This window comes from Mustela nivalis (genome assembly GCF_964662115.1).
Source record: "Mustela nivalis genome assembly, chromosome: 8".
Taxonomy (NCBI): domain Eukaryota; kingdom Metazoa; phylum Chordata; class Mammalia; order Carnivora; family Mustelidae; genus Mustela; species Mustela nivalis.
The window spans coordinates 114864795-114886447 of record NC_139027.1 but is presented as its reverse complement, the minus strand read 5'-3'; the positions used below and the strand labels follow the sequence as shown (position 1 = coordinate 114886447).

At 55.0% G+C, this 21653-nt stretch overlaps 1 protein-coding gene and 1 long non-coding RNA gene across 2 annotated transcripts; one reads left to right on the top strand and one right to left on the bottom strand.

Moving 5' to 3' along the window:
* Window positions 1-919: 919 nt before the first annotated feature.
* On the bottom strand, window positions 920-21366 carry ADRA1D (adrenoceptor alpha 1D). Its single transcript, XM_082745598.1, has 2 exons — window positions 19627-21366; window positions 920-3732 (listed from the first exon to the last, which is right to left on the bottom strand). The coding sequence occupies exons 1-2, from the start codon at window positions 20741-20743 to the stop codon at window positions 3134-3136; spliced, it is 1716 nt and encodes a 571-aa protein (XP_082601724.1). The 5' UTR covers window positions 20744-21366; the 3' UTR covers window positions 920-3133.
* Window positions 1890-4248, top strand: LOC309872022. Its single transcript, XR_014315618.1, has 2 exons — window positions 1890-1958; window positions 3954-4248. It is a non-coding gene; the product is annotated as an uncharacterized lncRNA (long non-coding RNA).
* Window positions 21367-21653: the final 287 nt, after the last annotated feature.

Sequence of the window (21653 nt, the reverse complement as noted above, 5' to 3'; positions counted from 1 at the left end):
TGGGCTTGAATTTGGGATGCTTGGGAAGCATCCAAGGGGAGGGTGAACACACATCTGGAGTTACAGACAAACCCTAGGGAGGCATTTATGTACAAGTGGTCATTGAGATGATTTGGAGTGGATAAGATTGTGTGGACAGTTGAGGAAAGGGAGAGGAAAACCTTGGGAGACATATAAGGACAGAGAGAGAGAGAGAGAAAGAGAGAAGTCAGGGGCCAGAAGAGATCCCAGGGGCGTGGCTCGGGCAGGGAGAACATTGCAGCCCCAGCGTGGACTGTGGCAGAGACAGAGGGGAGGAGATGGAGGAAGTGAGATGTCCCAGGTGACTTGCAAAAGCAGCTCTGGGGGCTGCTGGGGACAGAGGTCCCTGAAAGAGTGTGGGAAGCAAGGCAAGATGGGTGGCAAGAGCCCAGCTCAAGACGAGGGCGGGCAGAATGGGCTGGGGCCTGGAGCTGGAAGCAGGAAGGAGGCTTTCTAAGGATGGTGAGGGGCAAAGGGCTTAGGCAAATGCCAGTGTAGTTGGAGGCTCATTCTGTCCCTGTCCCATCTCACGAAGCCATCCCCTTCCCACTCACAAACTCCCTCAAGGCCTCACCCCATTCCTTGAAGATCGTAAAGGAACAATTATTCCCATTTTGAGGAGCGCTGAGAGAGTCTTCCCACTCTCCCAGTCAGCCTGACATTTCATAGGACTTCCTGGAGACAACAACTTCATTTTCTGTGTGTACCTCGGAGGCAGTATCTCTAATCAGATGTGTGGACTGGGGTGCCCGAGGACTCAGGAAATAGTGTGGAGAATGTACTTCTTCCAGATGTCCCCAAATCACTTGTAAGAGGATTCCTCCTCCAGAAGGGCTCTTGCTTTCCCTCCTTTGCTCTGGGCCACTCTACGACACTTTGGCATGTCCTGACACCAAGGTCACCAACTCAGTGCTTTATTGATGATTATAACTGGGTCCCTGGAGGGTCCCCGTGGCACAGCCTCTCTGGGGGCTCTGTAGCTCTCTCTGATCTCCTGGAGGCTTGGTGTGGAGGTATAGGAGGAGACAGCTGTGTGCAGAGGTCCCCTGTGCCCAGGAGATGGGGGCTGAGTCTTGAACATCAGATACATTTTGCAGATTAATCCTTGTGCCAACTGGATGTACTGGGCAAGCTGCTGGCCCCACCTGCCTGCACACCTACTGGGTTATCCAGGGCAAGGAGGACCCCCTAAAATCCCCCTTATGAATGTTCCCTCCCCAACCTGCTCCCTTGTCTGCACTGTTGACCTCCTGTGGGCTCAACTGCCCTGGCTTGTAGGAGCCCACGGTCGCCTGCTCAGAGACCCTCCCCTGCTACTGGAACCCCTGCCCAGTAGCCCAGTGTTCAATTCTCCGACAAGGGGGTGAGCCTCTTTGCTGACCCCTGATTTGAGGGATGGCTCCCACCTCTGTGAGAAGATAGCAAGGACTGTCCCTCAGTGTCCCCAGCTTTAGGGTGGTCAATGTGCTATAAAGTGGGCCCTTTTTGGGGTGTGCATTATATTCCCAGCACCTGCCTTAAACCGTCCTTCCTGTGCCTTGGGGGGATGCAAGTCCTGAAAGTCTAGAACCTGCTGCAGACCCACAGTAGGAAATGTCTGCTCTTGGCTATCTTTTTACCTTATAAAATGGGATGAGAGGTCTAAAATTGTGGTGACCTTCCAAACAGATGACTTCCTCAGTACAGGATGGAAACTTCTGGTTCAAAATATTGGTCCATGTTGGCCCCAGCAACTGGCTCTTCCAGTTTTAGAACCTTCCTACTTCCAGACACCCTGGGGTATCACCTAACCAGCTTTCCACTGGATCACAGTCATCAACACCACTCTGACTGTATGTATGGGTTGATGTTCTCCAGCTGAAGACTGAATTACCTGCAATCTCTTGAGAATGCAGCAAGTGTTGGACATTCACTCAAAACCAACAAGCATGGTTTAGGTAGGTGTTCTCTCACTCACCATGTATACTTGTCTACTTGGGCTTGTATATTTTTTCACGTTCCACCCATTTAACTGATGGCCACCTTCCTCATGGAGGCCCTCAGGGCATCACAGTTTCATCTGGGGAGACTGACAAAGCAAAAACTTATGCTTACGATTACTATTTGGTTCCCAAGACGAATCATGTAAATTTTAAAAGCCAACAAAACCCCTGAGTCCTTTGGTCATGCTGAAAGTCCTAGAGGATAGCAGCCATCAGTTAAAGAGATAGTTAAGTTGAAATTAGAAAGGAGAATGCAGACCCAATCTATCCTCTTGTGGGGCTTTAGAATTTGAAGGGGTTCAGGAAAAAAAAAAAGGGTGGTTCTTTATGGGTTTACAAGCTAAAGAGGGACTGTTTGCACAGTTTGGACAAAATAGAAGTACTCTTACCAATAAATATGTCTCAAAATGACAAATAAAACTCTCCCCATTTGATGGCTCCAGATCCCGGCAAGAAGTGATGGGCACAGGCACTATGTACAGAGTGTAAACAGTAAGGCCCTTGGGAGATAATGAGGGGCAGGGCCAGGTGATGGGGTATGAGTGGAGGAGCCTCTGTAGGGGGAGTGGGTCCATGGGTAAATACAACAGGCTTGTAGGACAGTCATCCAATCTGCCATGAAATTGATGGTGGCAGCAGGTCCACTGGATTCCTCCAGGCAGCAAGGAGAAATTGTGTCCATTGAGAAACCCTGGTCCCACTGACTTTTTCCCTAGGGGAGGACTGGAAACAACCAGGCAGGGCCTTTGCGCCCCATCTCCCCCAAGAGGAGGGGTGGGCTTGCCTTGCCACACTTGAGGTTGTCTGTCCAGGGTTTAGGGCATGGATGGGGCAGTGTTTCTCAAACGACTGGGAGCAAAGGCCCCCCCTCCCGGAACCCGCAGCCCCTTCCTCCAAAAGGAGGAGCTCCAGGCACCCGTGTCCAGGAGGGGGCCACAACTTTTCACGTTTCCCCGCCTCAGTTCCTCGGGGAGGCCCCAGAGCAGCCACCCTAATCAGTGTCCCGTCCCTGATCCGGCCGGGGGCCTCTTGAACAAAGCCAGCCTCCCTCACCGCCCCCTATCCCCGTTCCCCGACCCGCAGCCCCTTTTCTCCTCCCCCAACACACTCCTCGGCCTCGCTCGGGGTCCTTAAATATCAGTCTCCCGGAGGTTACTGTAGTCCGCCAGTTCGTACGCCTGGCAGGTGGCGCCCTCGGCCACGTCGTGGGGGACTCCCAGGGACACCGCCTCCACCTCCGCCCGCAGGGTGCTGGCGGCCTCTGAGCGCGCGCTCCCGGCGCGGATCTTGTGCGACAGGCTGGAGACCTTGGCACGCAGCTGGGTGGTCGGTCTCCGGAATGGCCCGAGCAGCCGCCACTCGAGGAAGGCGCAGGACGGCTTTCGACGACCGGCGACGGGAGCCTGCGCCTCTGGCGTGTCGGGGGAGTCGGGGGCCGAGGGCGCGGTGAGGGCCAGCGGGGCCCCAGGGGGCGCGGCGTCAGGGCCGGGAGCAAAGTCAGGGCGCGGGCCCGCGGTCGAGCCCCGCCAGTGGTGGCCGTAGACGCGCCAGAGGGGACGGCGGCGCCGGCGACGCCGGCACTGGCAGCGCAGCAGGCGGAGAAAGGCGCGCTTGAACTCGCGGCTGGAGCAAGGGTAGATGAGCGGGTTCACGCAGCTGTTGAAATAGCCAAGCCAGAAGATGACCTTGAAGACGCCCTCCGACGGCTTCAGCTGCGGGAACAGGGAGCCTGGGGAAGGGGAGGACAGAGAGTCACGCCTGTTAGACGGAGGCTTGGGGAGAGGGAAGCCTAGGTAGCCCCTGGGCGCAAAGGCTTCGTGAACTCGGGTCTCTCAAGGTCTCTCTTCCCAAGGGGTCCCTGATATAATTCGAGGGGTCCATGAACTTGGATGAGGAAAAGTCATTTTCCATTTTACTCACTTCTACCCGATACTGTTCATTTCCCTCAAGAGGTGTGTCGGCAACAAACCTGTGCAGGAGGAGATGGAGCCATATGCAATCAAGGTTCTTGGAGCTCAAAACGGGTGCAAGATTGGCAGTTTCCTAGGATTCGACCTGCTATGAGCAGTTCCTGCCAGATATTTTCCTGTCACATTCAGTTGTTGCAGACGCTTTGAAACGCTGTCCACGCTGCTCACTATTTGGAAACGACAGACATCCGAATGCACCCCTAGATCCTTTTACTGCCCTAACCTAGAAGCAAATGACTTACTAACTCACAGATTTCATTCACAAATATTTTGATGTGTTCGACCAAATCAGTTTTCTTTGCAATTTCTTGTATTTTAGTTTATGCATTTGAAAGCATAACCCTGAGAAGGGCCCCCTGCCAAGCTTTGCCAGATGCACAGGGCTGTCTGTGGCACTAAAAGGGTAAGCGCCTTTGAATTAAATGTTGACCAAGGCGTGCTCCATGTCAGGCACTGTGCTGGGCTCACATCAAGCATGGCTGCATTCCCTGAGCACCCATGTGCATAAACTACCAAGGAAATGAAGACAGGGTGATGGTAGTGCTCAGCATGGAGGCCGGGGAGCTTCCAGGGTTCTCAGAGGATGGACAGGAGTGTGGTGAGATGAGGAGGGACAGAGGGAGACAGCAGAGGAGGGGACAGGTGGGCAAGAGGAGTACAAGTTGGGGGCCTGGGAATGTCCTGTGGGATACACCAAGAACAACATCATTTGGGATAGATGGTAAAGGGCCTGAAGTACTGGGAATTTCCACATGTATTTGTGGGTAGTTCGGAGCCATGGATGTTTTCAAGCAGGTGGGAGACAAGAGCCTAGAATTAAGCCTCAGTAAACACAATGCCCATGGCTGTTGGAATGGAGGTCAGTGGGGCCATCCCAGGGGAAGTGGTCAGGGAGGGCTTCTGGGGGTAGCTTTGAGGGAGCTGAGTGCCAGGCAGGTAGGGGTGCACGCACTAGGACCTGAGCTCTGTCAGAAAGATCCTCCTCCCTGCCCACTTCTCCCCTGTCATCCCCATCACTGACCTGAGGGGGTCATGTCTTCAAAAGACACCCGACAATACGCAAGGGCATGCATGACGCAGAAAGCCAAAACCACTCTTGTTCTCACATCCTCAGCAGCCGCAGGGGAGGGGACGGTGACAGGGACATCCCACCAGGGACAAAAGTTGTAGGTGCCCGTGAGACTGAGTGGGCCAGGGCCAGGGGGCCTTGACAAATCTTGGGCCGTGCTCTCTCCTCCCTTGGCCCCCAGAGAAATGAAAGCAGGTCCCCTATTGAGGGGGCAGAGGCACCATTATCCCCTCTCTGACCTGGGAGCACTTGCCCATCACCCACCTCCTACCAAATAGAGAATTCTTGGTGCCAAGACCCACGGTGGCGGTGGCAGTGGCAGAAGGAGAGTTGCCCAGCGTCACGAGGCACAGGCCATTGAGAGTGCAGTCACGCAGCCCTGAGCAAGTCTCACGCTTTCTGCGAAATCCAGTAACAGTTCTCTGGAAGGGATGTCGTGAAGATTCACGCATTTCAGGGCGCAGAACTTCGCAGGCTCTTAATAAACACTAGTGTTGCTTTACTTCCCCTCTCCCTCTTGGGTGGCTTTTGAGGGAGGACAGCTCCGCCCCAGGAAGAGACCAGTTCCCGGATCTGGAGAGTAGCCAGAAACAGAAGCCAAGACCTGGTGGGTTTGGGGGAGGCGGGGGCATCTGTCAGCATATGCTGAGGAGGCAACTTCCCCCTGGGAGTGGAGTTAGACAGTTGTCCCTGGCCCTGGGGGCCACCAGGGTTGACTTCAGCCCCCAGGAAGGTGGCCCTCTGAATAGCATCCCTCGGTGGCCGCAAAGTAAGACACAGTGCTGAAAATAACTCTGACTCAGGCCATGGTTCTTTTATATTTAGCCCAGGATGACAAATCAGTGGACTATGCGTTCAGCTGCAAGCCCGGAGCCGGCCGAACAGTGCTGTTATCGGCGTGGTTTTTGCTCAGATTTGTGGGTGACACAGCATATTGTGAGGATGCCCTCAGCCATAATAAACACTGTTCTATTTTATGTTCAAGCAACCTGTGCAGAAGCTTGCTGCAGACCTGGGATCCACACTCAGCCTTCCTGTCCCCAGATTTTCTTCCTTGTCCTGCTGAGCTTTTTGCCTTACTTTGGGCTTTGGAAGCAGACCCCGAGACAAGGATTCAAGGGCAAGTTGCTCATTGTGAGCAACTGGGGTGCAATGCCACTGGGAGCTCTGGGACACCAGGAAGTCCAGGAACCTCAGAGTGGTCCCAGCAGCGGGGTGAGGGAGACAGGGTGTCTACACCCTCATTCATCAGGCACGGGTTGTGCTGCTCCCTGAGGTGTTCATTTCCCACGCTTCTTGCCTGCTGTGTGCGGGGATGATGAGAGTTTGGGTGGGTGGAGCCGGGCAAAGATGCGGGCAGGTTTTTGGATGGAAATTGGCTGATGTGGCCTGAAGGTCCAGGGGATGGCATGGAGGGGACACTGACAGCATCTGGTGTTCCATGTGCTTAGCTTGAACCTCTGGCCAAGACCTCTGGGTTCCAGGGGGCTGCGAACCCATCCCTGCTCTTGGCACGCATAGATGAAATGGGGAGCTGCCCTGAGACCCCTGAGGATGGGCCCTTGGCTCATGGGCATTGTCCCTGCAATGTCACCCAGCCGTGGGGTCATCAGTGGACAAGCCCCTTTTTGGCCACTCCCAGCTTTCTGCTCTCCCAACCCCTCTGACTTGTGGTTACTTAGGTCAACCTTGCCTATATGCCTTCTCCTCTCTCTCCAGCGGCCTGGCACCCACCTGTGCCAGCCCCTGAGCCCAGCTACAGGAAAGCCCCAATGAGCAGTTGGGGGCTCTGAGACAAGGCCACTGTCTCTCAGTGCCTGGCAGCCCCCTTTCCTGCCCTGACTTGGCTCCCTCTCCCACAGCCTTCCCTGCCAGCAGAAAGCCCAGCCCCGCTAACTCAACTTGGCAACTGTCACTGGAAACAGAGGCCTGTGTGGGGCAGCCTCCCTTAGCCTCCCACCGCTCCTCTGGCTCCCGGCTTCATACCCTCGCTCCTCTTTCTCTTATGGCTCCTACTTCCCTCAGCAGTCTTTCGTCTTCCTGTGCATCAGCTGAATGGCTGCCCTGACTTCTCGCTGCCTTCTGACCACAGTGGCCTCCCCAGGCTTGCCTGGGTGCTTTTGCTCCTGCTCTTTCCAGATTGTACTGCCTCCTTCCACCTGTTAGTGCCAGCTCCAGCGACACCTCCACCTGGAAGCCCTCTGCACACCACCCTTCCCACCCCCACAGTTAGGGGTTCTTTCCCTATAGCACATCTTCTCACGTCTAAGTGCCAAGAACATAGCAGGTGACTATCCGTTTCCTGTCTACTTTATCTTTAAAAGAAAAAAATGTTTATTTATTTAAGTAATCTGTATACCCAATGTAGGGCTTGAACTCATGACCCTGAGATCAAGAGTCAAATGCTCCTCCCAGATAAGCCAGTCAGGTTCCGCATGCCTATCTCCTCTCTAAATGGTAAGCTCTCCACATGTACTTGGCCCATCACTGGTGCTTCATACATTCCAACCCCTCTCTCTGTCACACCCGGCATCCCATCCATCACCAACTCCTATTGGTCCTGGACCCTCCCCCCTTTATGCCACCCCCTAATTATAGGATTATAAAAACAATCCTTTTATTATTTTTATTTTTATTTTTAAAGATTTATTCCTCTATCTTGGAGAGAGAAAGAGAGGGGAGGGGGACAGAGGGAGAGAGTCTCCAAGCAGCCGAGCTTGGAGCTGATGTGGGGCGATTCTACCACCCATGAGACCATGACCTGAGCCCAACCAAGAGTCAGATGCCCAATGAACTAAGCCACCCAGACGCCCCTGGTGGTGGTGCGGGGGGGCTTTTAAAAGATAAACCTGAGCATTTCCTTTCTGCACTTAAAACCTGTTTTCCACTGCGACTGCAGCCTCTCGTCCTCCCTTTCTTATTTGCACTTGGACTTTCTGCCAGCCCTTGGATTTCTCCTATCATCCCTGCTTAGCTGAGTCTCCTAGTCACTCACCACTCCCCCCATGTTCCCTTCTCAACCCTCCCATGTCCACATCCTTCTGGATTTGGGCTGTACGTATTCACCCAGACTTGAACTCTGGAGTGATTTACCCACTCCCTGAGTATGTTAGGGTTCCCGAACTCAGCTCTGTCTGGGGCTTCCAGGGACCTGGCTCCTCACCCTCAGCCTGCTTTCCCCAAGTCCAGCACCATCTCCTTGAGCCTTTACTCCACCCTTTTGCCTCTTCCGGAGCCGCCGATCACTTCCCATTTCACAGAGGAAAAAGCAGCCAAGAAGTAGCGCACTTGCTCAAGCCTTCCTCACCTCGCCTCCTTGGTAAGAAGGAGGTTTCTCTTGCCCAGGGTCAGCATGCCTCCTTGTGTGGTGGTACCCTCCGTCCATCGGTCCCCTTCAAGCGTGCCCCTGTCCCAGCTGCACCCTCTCTGCTGGGTCTCGGGCTACAACCTCATCCCCTCTCTCTTTTCTGCCCACACCTGCCTACTTCCCTTCCCCACCTGCTTTTCACTGCTTTGCTGTAGAGCCCTGCTCCTCCTGTCCTGCGAACACAGCTCTCATCCACCCCCTCCCTCACCGACTCCTCTCTGTCTCACCCGGTGCCATCTCATCTCCCAGGGTGCTACACTCTTGGATTTTCTACTCCGTAGCCATGACCTCTGCTGCTGCTTCTGCACATCCCCACTGCTAAATGTGAGTGCCCTTCTCTGAAGTTCGGAATCTCTTCCCTTCACATTCTCCTGGTGATTTCATCCCAGCTCATGGGTTTAAATACCAACTTCAGATGAGAATGCCCATAAGTTCTATCTCCAGCTCAGACGGTTCTCCCCAGACTCAGGTCTAACTGCCTCCCAGACCTCTCCACTTGGGTATCTATGGCCATGTCACACTTACCCTGACCTCATGAAGCTTACATTTCACTAGGCAAGGCTGGCAAGACATGGGATAAACAAGGAAAATGCAAACATATCAGATAATTAAATATGCTAAGGAGAAGTAAAGCAGGGAAAGAAGCTAGGAGGTGTGTATTTGTGTGTCTGTGTGGGGTGGGATAGATTTTGGATAAGGTGGCCAGGAAAGCAGGACATCCTGCTGAGGATATCACATTTGAGGAAAGGGCTGAATTGAGCATGTGGACACATGGGGGGGAAAAGCTTTTCAGGCAGTGAGAATAGCCAGTGCAAAGGCCCTGCAGTGGCCCTGGCATGTTTGCAGAACAATGATGAGGGTAGTGGTTACAGAAAGGAGTCACCGAGGGCAGAGAGGAAGGACACAAGGTCAGAACTCAATAGCTACCCTCCTCCCCGTGCGTATACCCTGCTTTTTATCCTCAACCCAGCAGCTAGAGCGATTCTTTAAAAATATAAATGGATGGGGCGCCTGGGTGGCTCAGTGGGCTAAAGCCTCTGCCTTTGGCTCAGGTCATGATCCCAGGGTCCTGGGATTGAGCCCCACATCGGGCTCTCTGCTCAGCAGTAGCCTGCTTCTTCTCTCTCTGCCTGCCTCTCTGCCCTCTTGTGATCTCTCTCTGTAAAATAAATATATAAAATCTTTAAAAAAATGGATCAAGTCACTTCTTAGGTTCCAAAACCTAAGAAGAGCTACCCTTCCCCCTCCCAGTAAAAGCCTACAACCTACACAGCTCGACATGTGGCCCCCCAACCCCTCTGCCATCCTCCCTTCCTAACCCCCTGACTCTATTCCAGCCATACTGCCCTCCATTTTACTTTTTGGATATGCCAGGCACACTCCCACCACAGGGCCTTTGCACTTGCTTTTCCTCATCATCTTCTTTGCCCAGATATCCACAAGGCTCGTGTGCTCACCTTTGCAGTGAGGTCTCCCTGGCTTCTCACGTAAAATTGAATTGCCCTCCCCCACCCCAGCGCTTCCCATCCCCCTCAACTGGGGCTATTGCTCTCCGTGGCACCTACCCGCCTCCTCCCATACTGTTTGAGTTTTCATTTTGTCCAGCATCTCTGTCTGCGGCCAAGTCCCCAGGGCAGCACTTGTGCCTGTTTTGCTTGGCACTACACTCCCATGGCCCTGAAGCCCTCCTGAGCACACTGAACACACAGTAGGTGCTGGGCACTTGCCGAGTTTGCTCAGTGAGTCCCTCTTCTCTACTCTCCGTGTCCAACTGGCCATCATGCCAGGTGCCTTCGATTTTGTCTCTAGCAGGGGCCTTCCCTTCACCTCATTCCTGAGGCTTTTGCTTAGCCTGGCGTCTCATTTTGTTTGCATGGCTGCGATGGCCCCCAAGGGTCCTGGGGCCTCTCCACTCTGCACACAGCTGCTGGAGGCTTTTTCTAAAATTGGTTTCTCTCCTTAAACCTCTGAAAACTGCAAGTGGCTTCCAGCGGGTCTGAGGACTAACCCCAAGCTTTCTTGTGTTGCAGTTAAGTTTTTTTTTTTTTTAAGATTTTATTTATTCATTTGACAGAGAGAGAGAGAGAGAGAGAGAGAGAGACCACAAGTAGGCAGAGAGACAGGCAGAGGGAGAGGAGGAAACAGGCTCCCTGCTGGGCAGAGAGCCTGATGCGGGGCTTGATCCCAGGACCCTGAGATCACGACCTGAGCCAAAGGCAGAGGCTTAGCCCACTGAGACACCCAGGTGCCCCTGCAGTCAAAACTTTTTAGAACCCAGTGCTGTCTGCGCTCCCCTCCAGATTTGGACAAAAGCTGAGAGATGAAGCTGAGAGCAGGTCCTCCCATAGGGGGCTGGGCTCCTTCTGCCTTTCTGCTTGGCCCCAACTGTTTCGTCCTTCCCAGCCCTCGAGCCTTGGGGCTGGCGTCCTCCCCATCAAGCCTGGGTTACCTGCTCTTTTATGCAAGTCTGCAATTTAATAAAATTTGTTACTGTTCCATCTACCCTCCTAGATGATCAGTTTCTTGAAGGCAGCAATGAAACTGATGGCTGTTTTCATCCCAGCCTCTAACACAGGTGCCTGACCCTCAGTGGGGGCTGAGGGATCACCTCTAGGCACCTGTGAGGAGTAGTAAGAACACAGGTGGGAGATGAGCACAGACCCAACTCCTGCTTGCTTCTCTCTTCTCGGTCTTGCTCTCATGCGAGTGTCCCATCAGTCTTGCTCCCATCTGCTTTCCCCCATTTCCTATATTGGGGCGCCTCGGTCAGGAGTCTAACCTAATGTTGAGGGGGGCTGGGTAGCCACTAGCCACAAAAGGCAGGGCCTCTCTCTTATGTCAACAGGTAGGCTCATTCTGTGGCATGGGGGCCGGGCCAACCAGGCCCACACATTGTTGGGGAAACTGAGGCACCCCGTGAGATTTGTGTTTGCAGCCTTGATGATCCCCAAGCCAGCCTCCACGCTTAAGGACCAGAGATGTCCAGGTCTAGGAGATGGAGATGCTACTGAGATGCTGGTTAGGCTAGAGGCGGCCGAGCTGGCCGAGCCTCGCTGGGGAATGACAGTTGTGAAGCCATGGGGCGGGCTGTGTGATTAACAGCTTTCTTCTGGCACCACCAGAAGGGAACTTGTTCTTGGCAGAATGTCAGAATTCACAGCCAGGCTTGCTCATAACTTGCAGCCGACCATGAAATATCAGGCTGCACCCCAGCCTGCCCCTTTCCCACCCATTCCATCACTGGGGACTTTTCTATTCACAGGCAGCCTTTCTCTCTGGCCGGAGAGATAGAGTGCAGTTAGAAATACCACATTCTCCTGGATGGTCAGGTGTCTTCTCACCAGTAGGGCTGGGAGAGAAGGAATTCCCCACCCCATGCAGCCTGTCTCTCTCCCCTTCTCTCAACTGCTTGCTCAGTGGCTCTGACTCTGAAGCTCAGTAGTTCCTCTGCCAAGAGAGCCTGGGACATCTGCTGCCGGCAAACCTCTTTGCTATACTGTAAAGGGGTCAAATAAACCTCTCTAATCAAGCACACTTGAGCTGAGACCTAAAGACCCCGAGGGGGGACTGAGCCACACATCAACGTGAGGAAAGAGAATGCCAGAGAGTGGAAGGGCATGTGCAAAGACCCTGAAGCAACAGGGAACCTGAGATGTTGGAGGACAACCAAGATGTTGGGATCACTGGAACAGAGAAGGGGAAGGGGAGAGTGGTAGGAGATAAGGTCATTTTGAAGTGGGCACAATCATGGAAGGCTGTCAGGAAGAGGTGACCGCCCGAGGGGCCTGGTCTCTGCTGGATTGTGTGAACATGAAGGGGTGATGTGAGGGCACCATGGGGCCAGCTGTGTCAAGCCAATTCTCTTGAATTCCTTGCAGTGCCAGTTTTCCATGGTGAGAGGTAATCGACGGATACTCTGGCTCAAGATGGACTGGGAATAGATCAGAAATCCTGTGCCCCCGTGTTTGCCTTAGGACTCATGAACTCTGTGGGGCTGGCAGAGAACTATTTGTCTGGCCCTGGATGCCCTTCTGCTGTTGGGGGGATGTGGGCGGAGGGGCGGCTCCTAGGTACATCCCGTTAGTGGTGTACTTTTTTTTTTTTTTTTTAAATAAAATGTACTAGCTCTGTCTGCTAATTCAGGGGCCAACTCAGTCTCACTGAGCAGCTGAGAGCTCAGACGGTGATTTCTAAATGATCATTTACCACTAAAAGGGACCGAGGCTCTTTGAAGAAATGGCTGCTTCTAGGTTCTGGGGGAAGAGAAGTACGAGCAGAACCTGAGACGTCTTATCAGGTACCGGGGCCACTGACCACTCGTAACAGCACAAAAGGGAAGAATTCTTGGTCCAAACACTGAAACTTACTCTGATTGAGCCAGTTCACAGGAAGTACACGGACCAGAGGGACACACTGAATGGCCCCACGGGGACACAGACTCCAGACCGTGGGCACCTGTTCGGGACACATGATCTGGTTTCTTCACTAAGTAAATTGCAAGGAAAAGGTGGGAGGAGGGGAATCTTACCAATTAAAGAGACCAACATGCAACATGCAACACAGGCACCTTTCTCAGATCCTGAGTCAAACAAATGATACATTTATGACGCGACTGGCAACATCTGAACACTACGAAGACCATATTTGCCCTTAAACAACTATTTCTATGTGTTATAATGGGTTGTGGTTATTTTTTCAAAAAAACTTCTTGAGTTCTAGAAATGTATATTGAAGAATTTATAGATGAACTGATAAGGCTTCTGGATGTTCTTCAAAATAACCCTCAAAACCAAAATAAGACAAAACAGAATAATTCTCAGTGCTGGGATGGTGGGTGGAGGTTGGGATGCACCAAGGCTGGGCTTGGGTTGACATTGTGGAAGCTGGGTCCTTGGAATCAGAGAGAGCAATGGCAGGGGCTGGGAGGAGGGGTACTAGGGAGCTGCTGATCCATCAGCATAAATGAAGTTTCAGGGGCGCCTGGGTGGCTCAGTGGGTTAAAGCCTTCGGCTCGGGTCATGATTTCAGGGTCCTGGGATCGAGCCCCGCACAGGGCTTCTCTGCTCAGCGGGGAGCCTGCTTCCCCCTCTCTCTCTCTGCCTGCCTCTGTGCCTACTTGTGATCTCTGTCAAATAAATAAATAAAATCTTAAAAAAAATAAATGAAGTTTCACTTAAGATGACTACATTCCAGAGTTCTACTATGCAACACTGTGTCTACAGCTAACACAGTGCATTGTACACGTCACAACTTGTTAAGAGGGTAGATCTCAGGTTAAGTGTTCTTATCCGAATAAAAGAAAACCAAAAAGAAAGAGTGTACTGTGCTTTACCACTCAGACCCTTGGCATGGGGGATGTGAAGAGGCTATGAGATCCACCACTTCTGCCTTCTACACATGTTTACTGAGCACCTACTATGTGCCAGGTGTCACAAAGGCACAGTTAGGAGATGTGATGCCAGCCCTTTTTTCAGGCTTTTGGGCCAGGAGATATTTAATGGCATTGCTGAGGACCTGCCACCAAGCATCCCTTACCAATCCCCCTGTGACTGTAGACCCCCACGTGGCCTCAGGGAACATCTGCAGAGGAGTCCTTTGGCATTTGGCCAACGCTCAGATGCACATGAGGAATCGACCCCCTCTAGCCGGCTGCCCACGCGTGTTTGCCAGTCTGGACACTGACTCCTCGGCGTGGCTAAAGCCTGTCTCCTGCCTCCTCCCGCCTTCTCTCTTTCTAATTCAGGCATCGGATTATGACAGTCAAGTTATAAAGTTTTAAGAGTATAGCTTGATGACTTACATATGCACATGCTAAGGTAGTCCCTGCCCAGACCAAGATCTAGAACATTCTCAACCCTTCGGAAGGTTTCTTTGCTCCCTCTTCCAGCCAATACGTATACCCACCAACCTGACTTTAATCATCAACTAGTTTTGCTGGTTTCTGAACTTCGTATACACAGAATCATGTAGATTGTGTGCTTTTAATTTCAGATCTGGCTCAGCTGTCCAGCATAGTGTCCCTGAAATCCATCCACATTGCGTTATTTTTCCTAGCTGTATAGTAGTTCAGCAAATTTAACAACAATTTATTTACTCCACCTGTTGATGGCATCCTGTCTCATCTCGGGACTCCTCTTGCCATGGACTCTCCACTCCATGCCTCCAAGGTGACAGGCCCCTCTACTTTTCTATGTCTGTATATGTATAGTTTCCTCTGTCCTGCCGCTTTGTGATATGTGTAAGGATACTAGCAATTACAATGTCCTGTCATCAAAGCATGTACAGAATATTTGGGGAGCAGGAAGGAGCCCCTAACTAAATCCAGGGGTGGGCAGGAAGGCGATATCACAGGCCCGAGCCTGACCGGCCGGGAAGGAAGCCCAGGTATGGCTCACAGATGGCTAGATGTGGGGTCTGGGACAGCAGCTGGGCTGTCCCAGGACTTCTGACATCAGCCTCCAGACAGCTTGCCCACCTTGAGGCGTGTTTGGGAGGGCGCCATGGGCTGTGAGTCTCTGAGGCTACTTTGCACGAGCGAGCACATTCGGAGGCCAATCAGGCTCAGTGACCTACCCAATGGAAGGGAGCTTGGAGGCAGGCGGGGGGGGGGCGCTGTCATGTCCGTGTGTATGTGTATGTTGCAGGGGACAGGTCCACCTCTGGGGATGGCTAAGGGGGGACCTGAGCCTGATGCAGTGAAGTGTCACTGCCATGAGAGCCACAAGAGAAGATGCGTCTGGAGGTGCCTGGGAGAGGAAGAGAGCTTGTGCAGATGGGCACTTGCTGGGGCAAGGTTTCTCCCCAGTTTCTCTGTTCCCCTCTTGCTCGCAGGGATTTCTGCCCCCAAAGGCTGGCCCAGACCTCTGGGGGTGAGAAGCCTCTCGCACGAAGTGCCCTAGGGCAGAGGCTTTCATCAGGGGCCCTTCCCACCCGCTGCACCCCTACCAAACCCCCCTTCCCCAGGGAAGTCTGCAGAACTGCTGCCCCTTTCCATATGTGCATTCTGTAAGTTTGGGTTCCTCTAGGTGTCAGGAGGGACTTTTACACGACATCCTGTAATTTTCTAAGGCACCCAGTTCCACGTCAGCTTGCTGAGGTGAGAGCAGGGACTGCCTGCCTGTCTTGAGAAGGGCTGCCCAGAGCCCCTCCTCCAAAGGCCCCAAGGATTGGTGACCCTATATTCTGTCATTCAGCCTGGAACACCTTTGAGGGTGAAAGGGGAGCATTGCTAGTAATCATACCACTCGGCAGACATAGCAGGGCTGTCCTGGGCACTCCAGGGGGCGTGGGCACACCGATGGAGTGAATGGCTCAGGCAGGTGGGGACCCCCTTATGAGGGCAAGTGATGCCTCTTGCATCCACACACAGCTCCCGGGGTGCCCCGGAAGGAGCCAATACCTTCCTTCCTGGACTTGTTGACTGGCATCTAAAGGTCAGGCAGGTGACAGACTGCGGCTGTGGCTCGTGCTTCTTCTTGGTTTTGAGTGTGGACAAGCAGGGAGGGGCACCCTGGGTCTGTTGGACAACCCCTGGATTGTGGACCTACTAGGTGCCTTCATTTCCATGGGCTATAGCCCTGGCTGGCACACACTGCTCTTTCTCAAGCCCTCCACCTCCGGTGCTCATCACACCTGGCCTGGGAACAAGGGTCCAGGAGGAGGGAGATGCCACTCTTTCTGGTGGCCCCCTTCTTGACCCCTTTCTGGTTCCTTCAAAGTGGGTGCTCCCCAAAGCTCTACCCCTAGCCCCGCTCTTCTTTTTGCCCCTCCATCCTCTTTCTGACCCCATGCTCCTGCTTCGGTAACCACCCCCTTCTTGGTCCCCTTTATCCAAGGTTTCAACCTCCTCCACCCTGGCCATATCTTGGCACTCCCATACCAGCATATGCCAGACCCTTGGATTCCACATTCCTCCCCAGAGTTGATACTCTGAATTGTCCCTGCTCCTTCAAAGGAACTTCCCTTCTCCCAGACCTGGGCCCAGTGCTGGTGGGGGGGGGTGTCTCAGGACCTCATGGCTGGTTCTCCTTTCTGCACAGTCCTCAAGCCACTGCCACCCCCACTGCAAGCACCGCCCTCCCAGCCACACCATGGCATAGGCAAGATCGGAATATTCTGTCTCCCTGCTTGGCCTCTGTCCTGGTTGCTCACTGTTGCCAGATTCCACTCAATTCGGCGCCACCCGCGGCCCTGGGCTCTGCTATGGGGCTCGGGAGGCTGGGCACAAACCAGACTGGTAGGAAGGAAGAGACAAGGATATGCCGAGGGGGTGGGTGGTGGCCGACGCCAAGTGTGAGGAGCAGCAGAGATGGAGGGATTAAAAAAGAGCCAAAGGCCATGGAAATTTAAGGATGACTTCCTGGAAGAGGAGCATGCTCTGAACCTCAAAACACACCCCCCAACAACAAAAAAACCCAAAACAAAAAACAAAAACAGTAGGAGCCCTTTGCAGTGTTGACCAGAACAGTGAGAACTATGAAAAATCAAATGCTCAGCACAAGACTGCGTAACACCCCATGGAATATTCTCGAATGGAATACTGTACTGCTGCTACAGTGAACCAACCCAGGTAAATCTCAGCGAGGTAATGTTGCATGAGAAAGGCAAACTGAAGAACGGTGTGCATGGCATACTGCCAATTCTACACATCCTAAAGGCAGACAAGACAATACTATACATTACTATGGATACAGATATTTGCGGTAAGAGTATAAAGAGATGAATGGGGTGACAGACTCCAGATTTACCTCTGGGGAGGGAGGGAGCAGAGGAGGAAGGGACCGCAGGAGGGAACTTACTTTTGTCTGTGTTCTATGTCTTTGTAAAGAGAAACAGAGAAAGGGATCTGAGGCAAATATAGGAACACGTGAACAGCTGTTCTGTATGGGTGATTACGGGTACAGGGACCCTCGGCCTAGCATTTTCTCGTTATCTGTGCATCATTCTGTAACTGGAAATTTTAAAAGAAGTTAAAAGAACATTATGGGAGGTGGCCTTCTGTACACAGCTCCATCATTCCCTATGGGGGTGCAGTGTGAAGTGGGGGGAGGGGTAAATGAGGGTGGGCATGGATAAGGAAGGGGTTGGTTGATGGGAGGAAAGGAACCTGAGTGGGGAGCTTTGTGGGGACAGTACTAAATCTGGGGCAGGTTTCTAAAGGAGTGGGGACACACTGACTTTCTCCTGCCTGCCTACTTGGCCCCCAAGTGTGTTGCTTAGTGTCCATGCCTCCCTACACCCTCACAGCAGCCTCTGGCTGGCTGATTTTCAAGTCAGTGATGTACTCAGAGTGACTACTACAAAAGCATTAGCTCGCAGGGAGCCCGTGACAACCAATGGTTAGATTTACACACAGCAGCTTCCTGAATTCTCATGGTGGGTCCCCATGTGGGCCCTGCTACCATCACCATGACCTTGATTTTCTAGACGAGGACGCAGAGGCACAGAGACGTTCGGGAACTTCCAGAGCCAGTCGGAGCAAAGCTGGAATTTGAACCCAGCCTGTCTGGTGCCAGAGCCTGTGGTCCTTGTTGTGCCACATTGCTCCTCATATGCCAGGCACTGTGCCGGCACTGTGGATTTGAAAATGACCCCAGGCCCTGCCCTTGAAGAGCTCTGGGGCCAGTGCAGGGCCGGGACACCAAACAAGCAGCACGCAGGAGACAGTAAAGAAAGAGAAACTTGGGCCCCAAGGGAGAGAGACCAGAGAAGGACACAAGAGGGCTGAGGCATCAGGGAAGACCTCTCTGAAGAGGGGGCATTTAAACGGAGACCTAAAGTTAGCCAGGAGGGGTTGTGGAGGGCAGGTGGGATGGAGGGAAGAGCAAGTGCAGAAGCAGGAGCTCGATGTAGGTAAGGAACCAGAAGAGGGTCAGAGAAGCCAAAGCACGCAATAAGCAAGGGGCAGGGAAGCAAAGCCATGAGGCCATCACCCGGGGCCCTCCTTCCAGGAGGGGAAGCACATGTTCGGGTTTGCCCCCACTGTCCCGGTTTGTGCCTGGGATCCCAGCATAAATATTCATAACGTCTTGTTTTGGTTTGGACAATAATAAATTTGAAGGTCACCCTCTCACAGGCCATGGTGGAGAGTCTGGATTTTGTTCCCAGGGCAGCTGGAAAGCATGGAGGGGTTTTAGCAGAGAGTAACACTCTAATTTATAATATAAGTTCACCATGGCTGCTGTGTGGAGAGGGCCTGCAGGGGAGCAGAGGGAAGCTGTTGTCCCCTTCCTGACTCCGCTGCACAGTGTGGAAGGAGCGAGGCCTGGGCAAGACAGGGGAGGCCCAGCTTGAGCCGGCCGGGGTTGCAGCCATGGGCAAAATGACTCAGGGCAAATACGTCCCCAGAGACGATGCTCCCCTCCTCCTCCCTATGCTGACCCGGCCCTGAGGTTTCCAGGAGGGACCTTCAGGGGGTGGGACAAAGCCCCTGAGAACAGCCGCCCACCTCCCAGGACTGCAGGGAAGCTGCTGAGAGAAACAGGAAAGTTCTCAAGAGAGCTAAAGGACTCAGTCAATGTCAGAAGCAATGATGAATGATATTAACTTTGCATTTGATAATTTGTCCCTATCCCCTTCCTTCTGATCCCACACAGCCTCCTCCCTACTTACAAGAAGAGATTTCAGAAGTGAGAGCCCAGAGCATTCACAGACACCAGAAAGGGAGGGTCTCCTGGCCAGGAACTGAATGAGTTCCTGGAGAAAGCAGGTGGCTTCGCGTCCCTGCTGAGGTACGGGCTTGGGACACCAGCATGCACGACCCCACCACTGGGTGCTGGCATTTGTGTCTGTGAATGTGTGTGGCGTGTGTGTGTGTGTGTGTGTGTGTGTGTGTGTGTGTTGGGTGGGGTATTTAGAGGAACATGTACACTGCTGACCACATCCTATGGAGCAGACATCCACACAGATGCCACAGATCTCTTATATTTAGGGGTTTGGGAGTGTGAAAACAAACCCTGGGCTTGTCATGGCCATTGAGAGGGGAAGGACAGAAGTTCAAAGCTTGCAAAACGAACCCTGCAAGCACGAGGGGCCTCTCTTTTGTCGGCCACAAAGCGCACCTGCCCAAGACACCAGAGAGGTTGCTAAGTCAACCTTGTGGGCCCAGGTGGAGAGTCACCTTCCGCCTGGGAAGGCCATCCCAGTCCGGGTGCCGGGAAGGCACAGCTGCAGGCTCACGGAGCAAAGGAAGGGGCTGGTGGGAGACGGGTCACTCACCAAGCGGTAGGACGAAGAAGAAGGGGAACCAGCAGAGCACGAAGACGCCCACGACGATGGCCAGCGTCTTGGCTGCCTTCTTCTCGCGGGAGAACTTGAGCAGGCGCACGGATAGGGAGCTGCGGAAGGTGTGGCCCTTGGTGCTGCGCGGGCCGTGCGTCCCGTCGGCAGCGCCCGTGCTGGCTCCGCGACAGTGGATGCGCAGCACCACCTCAGAGGCCTTGCCGCGCTCTCGCTTGACGCCCGCCTCCAGGCTGCGCGTGGTGCTTCGCGCTACCACGTACACGCGGCAGTACATGACCACGATGACGGCCATGGGCAGGTAGAAGGAGCACACGGAGGAGAAGACGGCGTAGCCTGCCTCCTCCGTGATGCCGCAGAAGCGCTCGTCAGGGGGCACGGGCTCTTTCCAGCCCAGCAGGGGCCCCACGGACACCACGAGGGCCACGGCCCAGAGCAGGGCCAGGATGGCGGCCGCCTTGCGCTCGGTCATGATCGCGGGGTATTTGAGCGAGTGGCGCACGCCCACGTAGCGGTCCACTGAGATGGTGCAGAGGCTGAGGATGGAGGCGGTGCAGCACAGCACGTCCACGGCGGCCCACACGTCGCAGAAGGCCCGGCCGAAGGCCCAGAAGCCCAGGACCTCCATGGTGGCTGAAAAGGGCAGCACCGTGGCGCTCAGCAGCAGGTCGGCCACGGCCAGGTTCACGATAAAATAGTTGGTGACTGTCTGCAAGTGGCGGTTGCAAGCCACCGAGAGGATGACCAGCAGGTTGCCCGCCACAGCCGTGAGGATGAAGGCGGCCAGGAAGACGCCCACACCCACGCCCTGTGCACTCACCACCAGCCCCCCGACGGCCGCTGTGCCGTTCACCTCGCCGCCCGCGCCCGCGCCCCCAGGCTCCCCGGCGGAGCTCTGGTTGTCCTCGCCGCCGCCCGCGCCCACCACGCCGCCGCCGCCGCCCGCCGCGGCTCCCGACACGCCGCCCACCGCTGGGCCCTCCGAGGCTGCCGCGCTGCCCGCGCCGCCCCCGCCGCCGCCCGCGCTGGAGCCCCCCGCGCTGCTGTCAGGGCGGGGTCCCTCGAAACTGACGCTCAGGAGGTCGCGGAAAGTCATCTCAGCGCGCGGCCGTCGGGGGCCGGGCCCGGGCGCAGGACAGGCGGCTGGCCAGGAGAGGGGCCCCGGGCATAGCCGCGGGGCTCCGGCTGCAGCCCGGCGCGCGGGTCCCGTCGGGGTCCTGCCCGAGTTCCTGTAGCGCCGAGCGCCGCTGTCCGCGAGCGGAGCGGGGCTGGCCGGGGCAGCGGCCGGAGCTCCCGAGGCTGGCGGCGGAGTCGGACCGGAGAGCCGGGGCCGGAGACGCGCGCTGCTCTCTGAGCGTGCCCAGGCGAGCGGGCAGAGCGGCGGCTCAGGGGCCGGGCAGTGCAGGCAAAGCCACTGCGGCGCTCTCGACCGGGCGCGGGGGGCGGGACGGAGGAGGGGCAGCGCGGGGAAGGAGGAGGGGGCGGCCGGCGCGGAGGGAGGGGGCGCCCCACGCGCTGGGAGAAGGGGCAGCGCGAGTCCGGCGAGCAGCAATTCCGGGGTCCGGAGGGGTCGCGGCGCTGGCGCCCGCTCCCACCCCGCGGCAGCCACCCCTGCCCTGCCGCGGGTACCCACGACCGCCCTCTCTTCTCGCCGTCAGCAACTCGCCCCTTCCCGCGCCCCTCGCGGGCCTCTTCCCTTTCCCCTCCGCCGCATCCCCTTTCCTCCCGCCCTTTTCCCCAGCCTCTCGGTCACTCGCTGGTGCCCTTGGGCGCGCGGAGCGGAGACGGCGCGATTCTCGGGTCCCGGGGCTCCCGGGCTCCCGGCTCCGGCCGCCAGAGAGCAGCAAGCACCCGGGATCTGCGGACTGCGGACCGGAGCGCGCAGTACGGCGGCGGTCGCCTCTTGGGACTGCCTGGAGGGATCTGCTGCACCTCCTTACTCCTCTCTGGCCACAGGCCAGGCGAGGGTCTCAAACACCTCTGTCCAGTGCGGTGGAGTGGGGAGA

Coding starts and splice junctions, on each gene's coding strand:
- ADRA1D (XM_082745598.1), bottom strand. CDS start 20,743: ATGACTTTCCGCGACCTCCTGAGCGTCAGTTTCGAGGGACCCCGCCCT. Junction 3,733..19,626: donor CTTCTTCGTCCTACCGCTTG/GTGAGTGACCCG, acceptor CCCCTTCCCCAG/GCTCCCTGTTCCCGCAGCTG.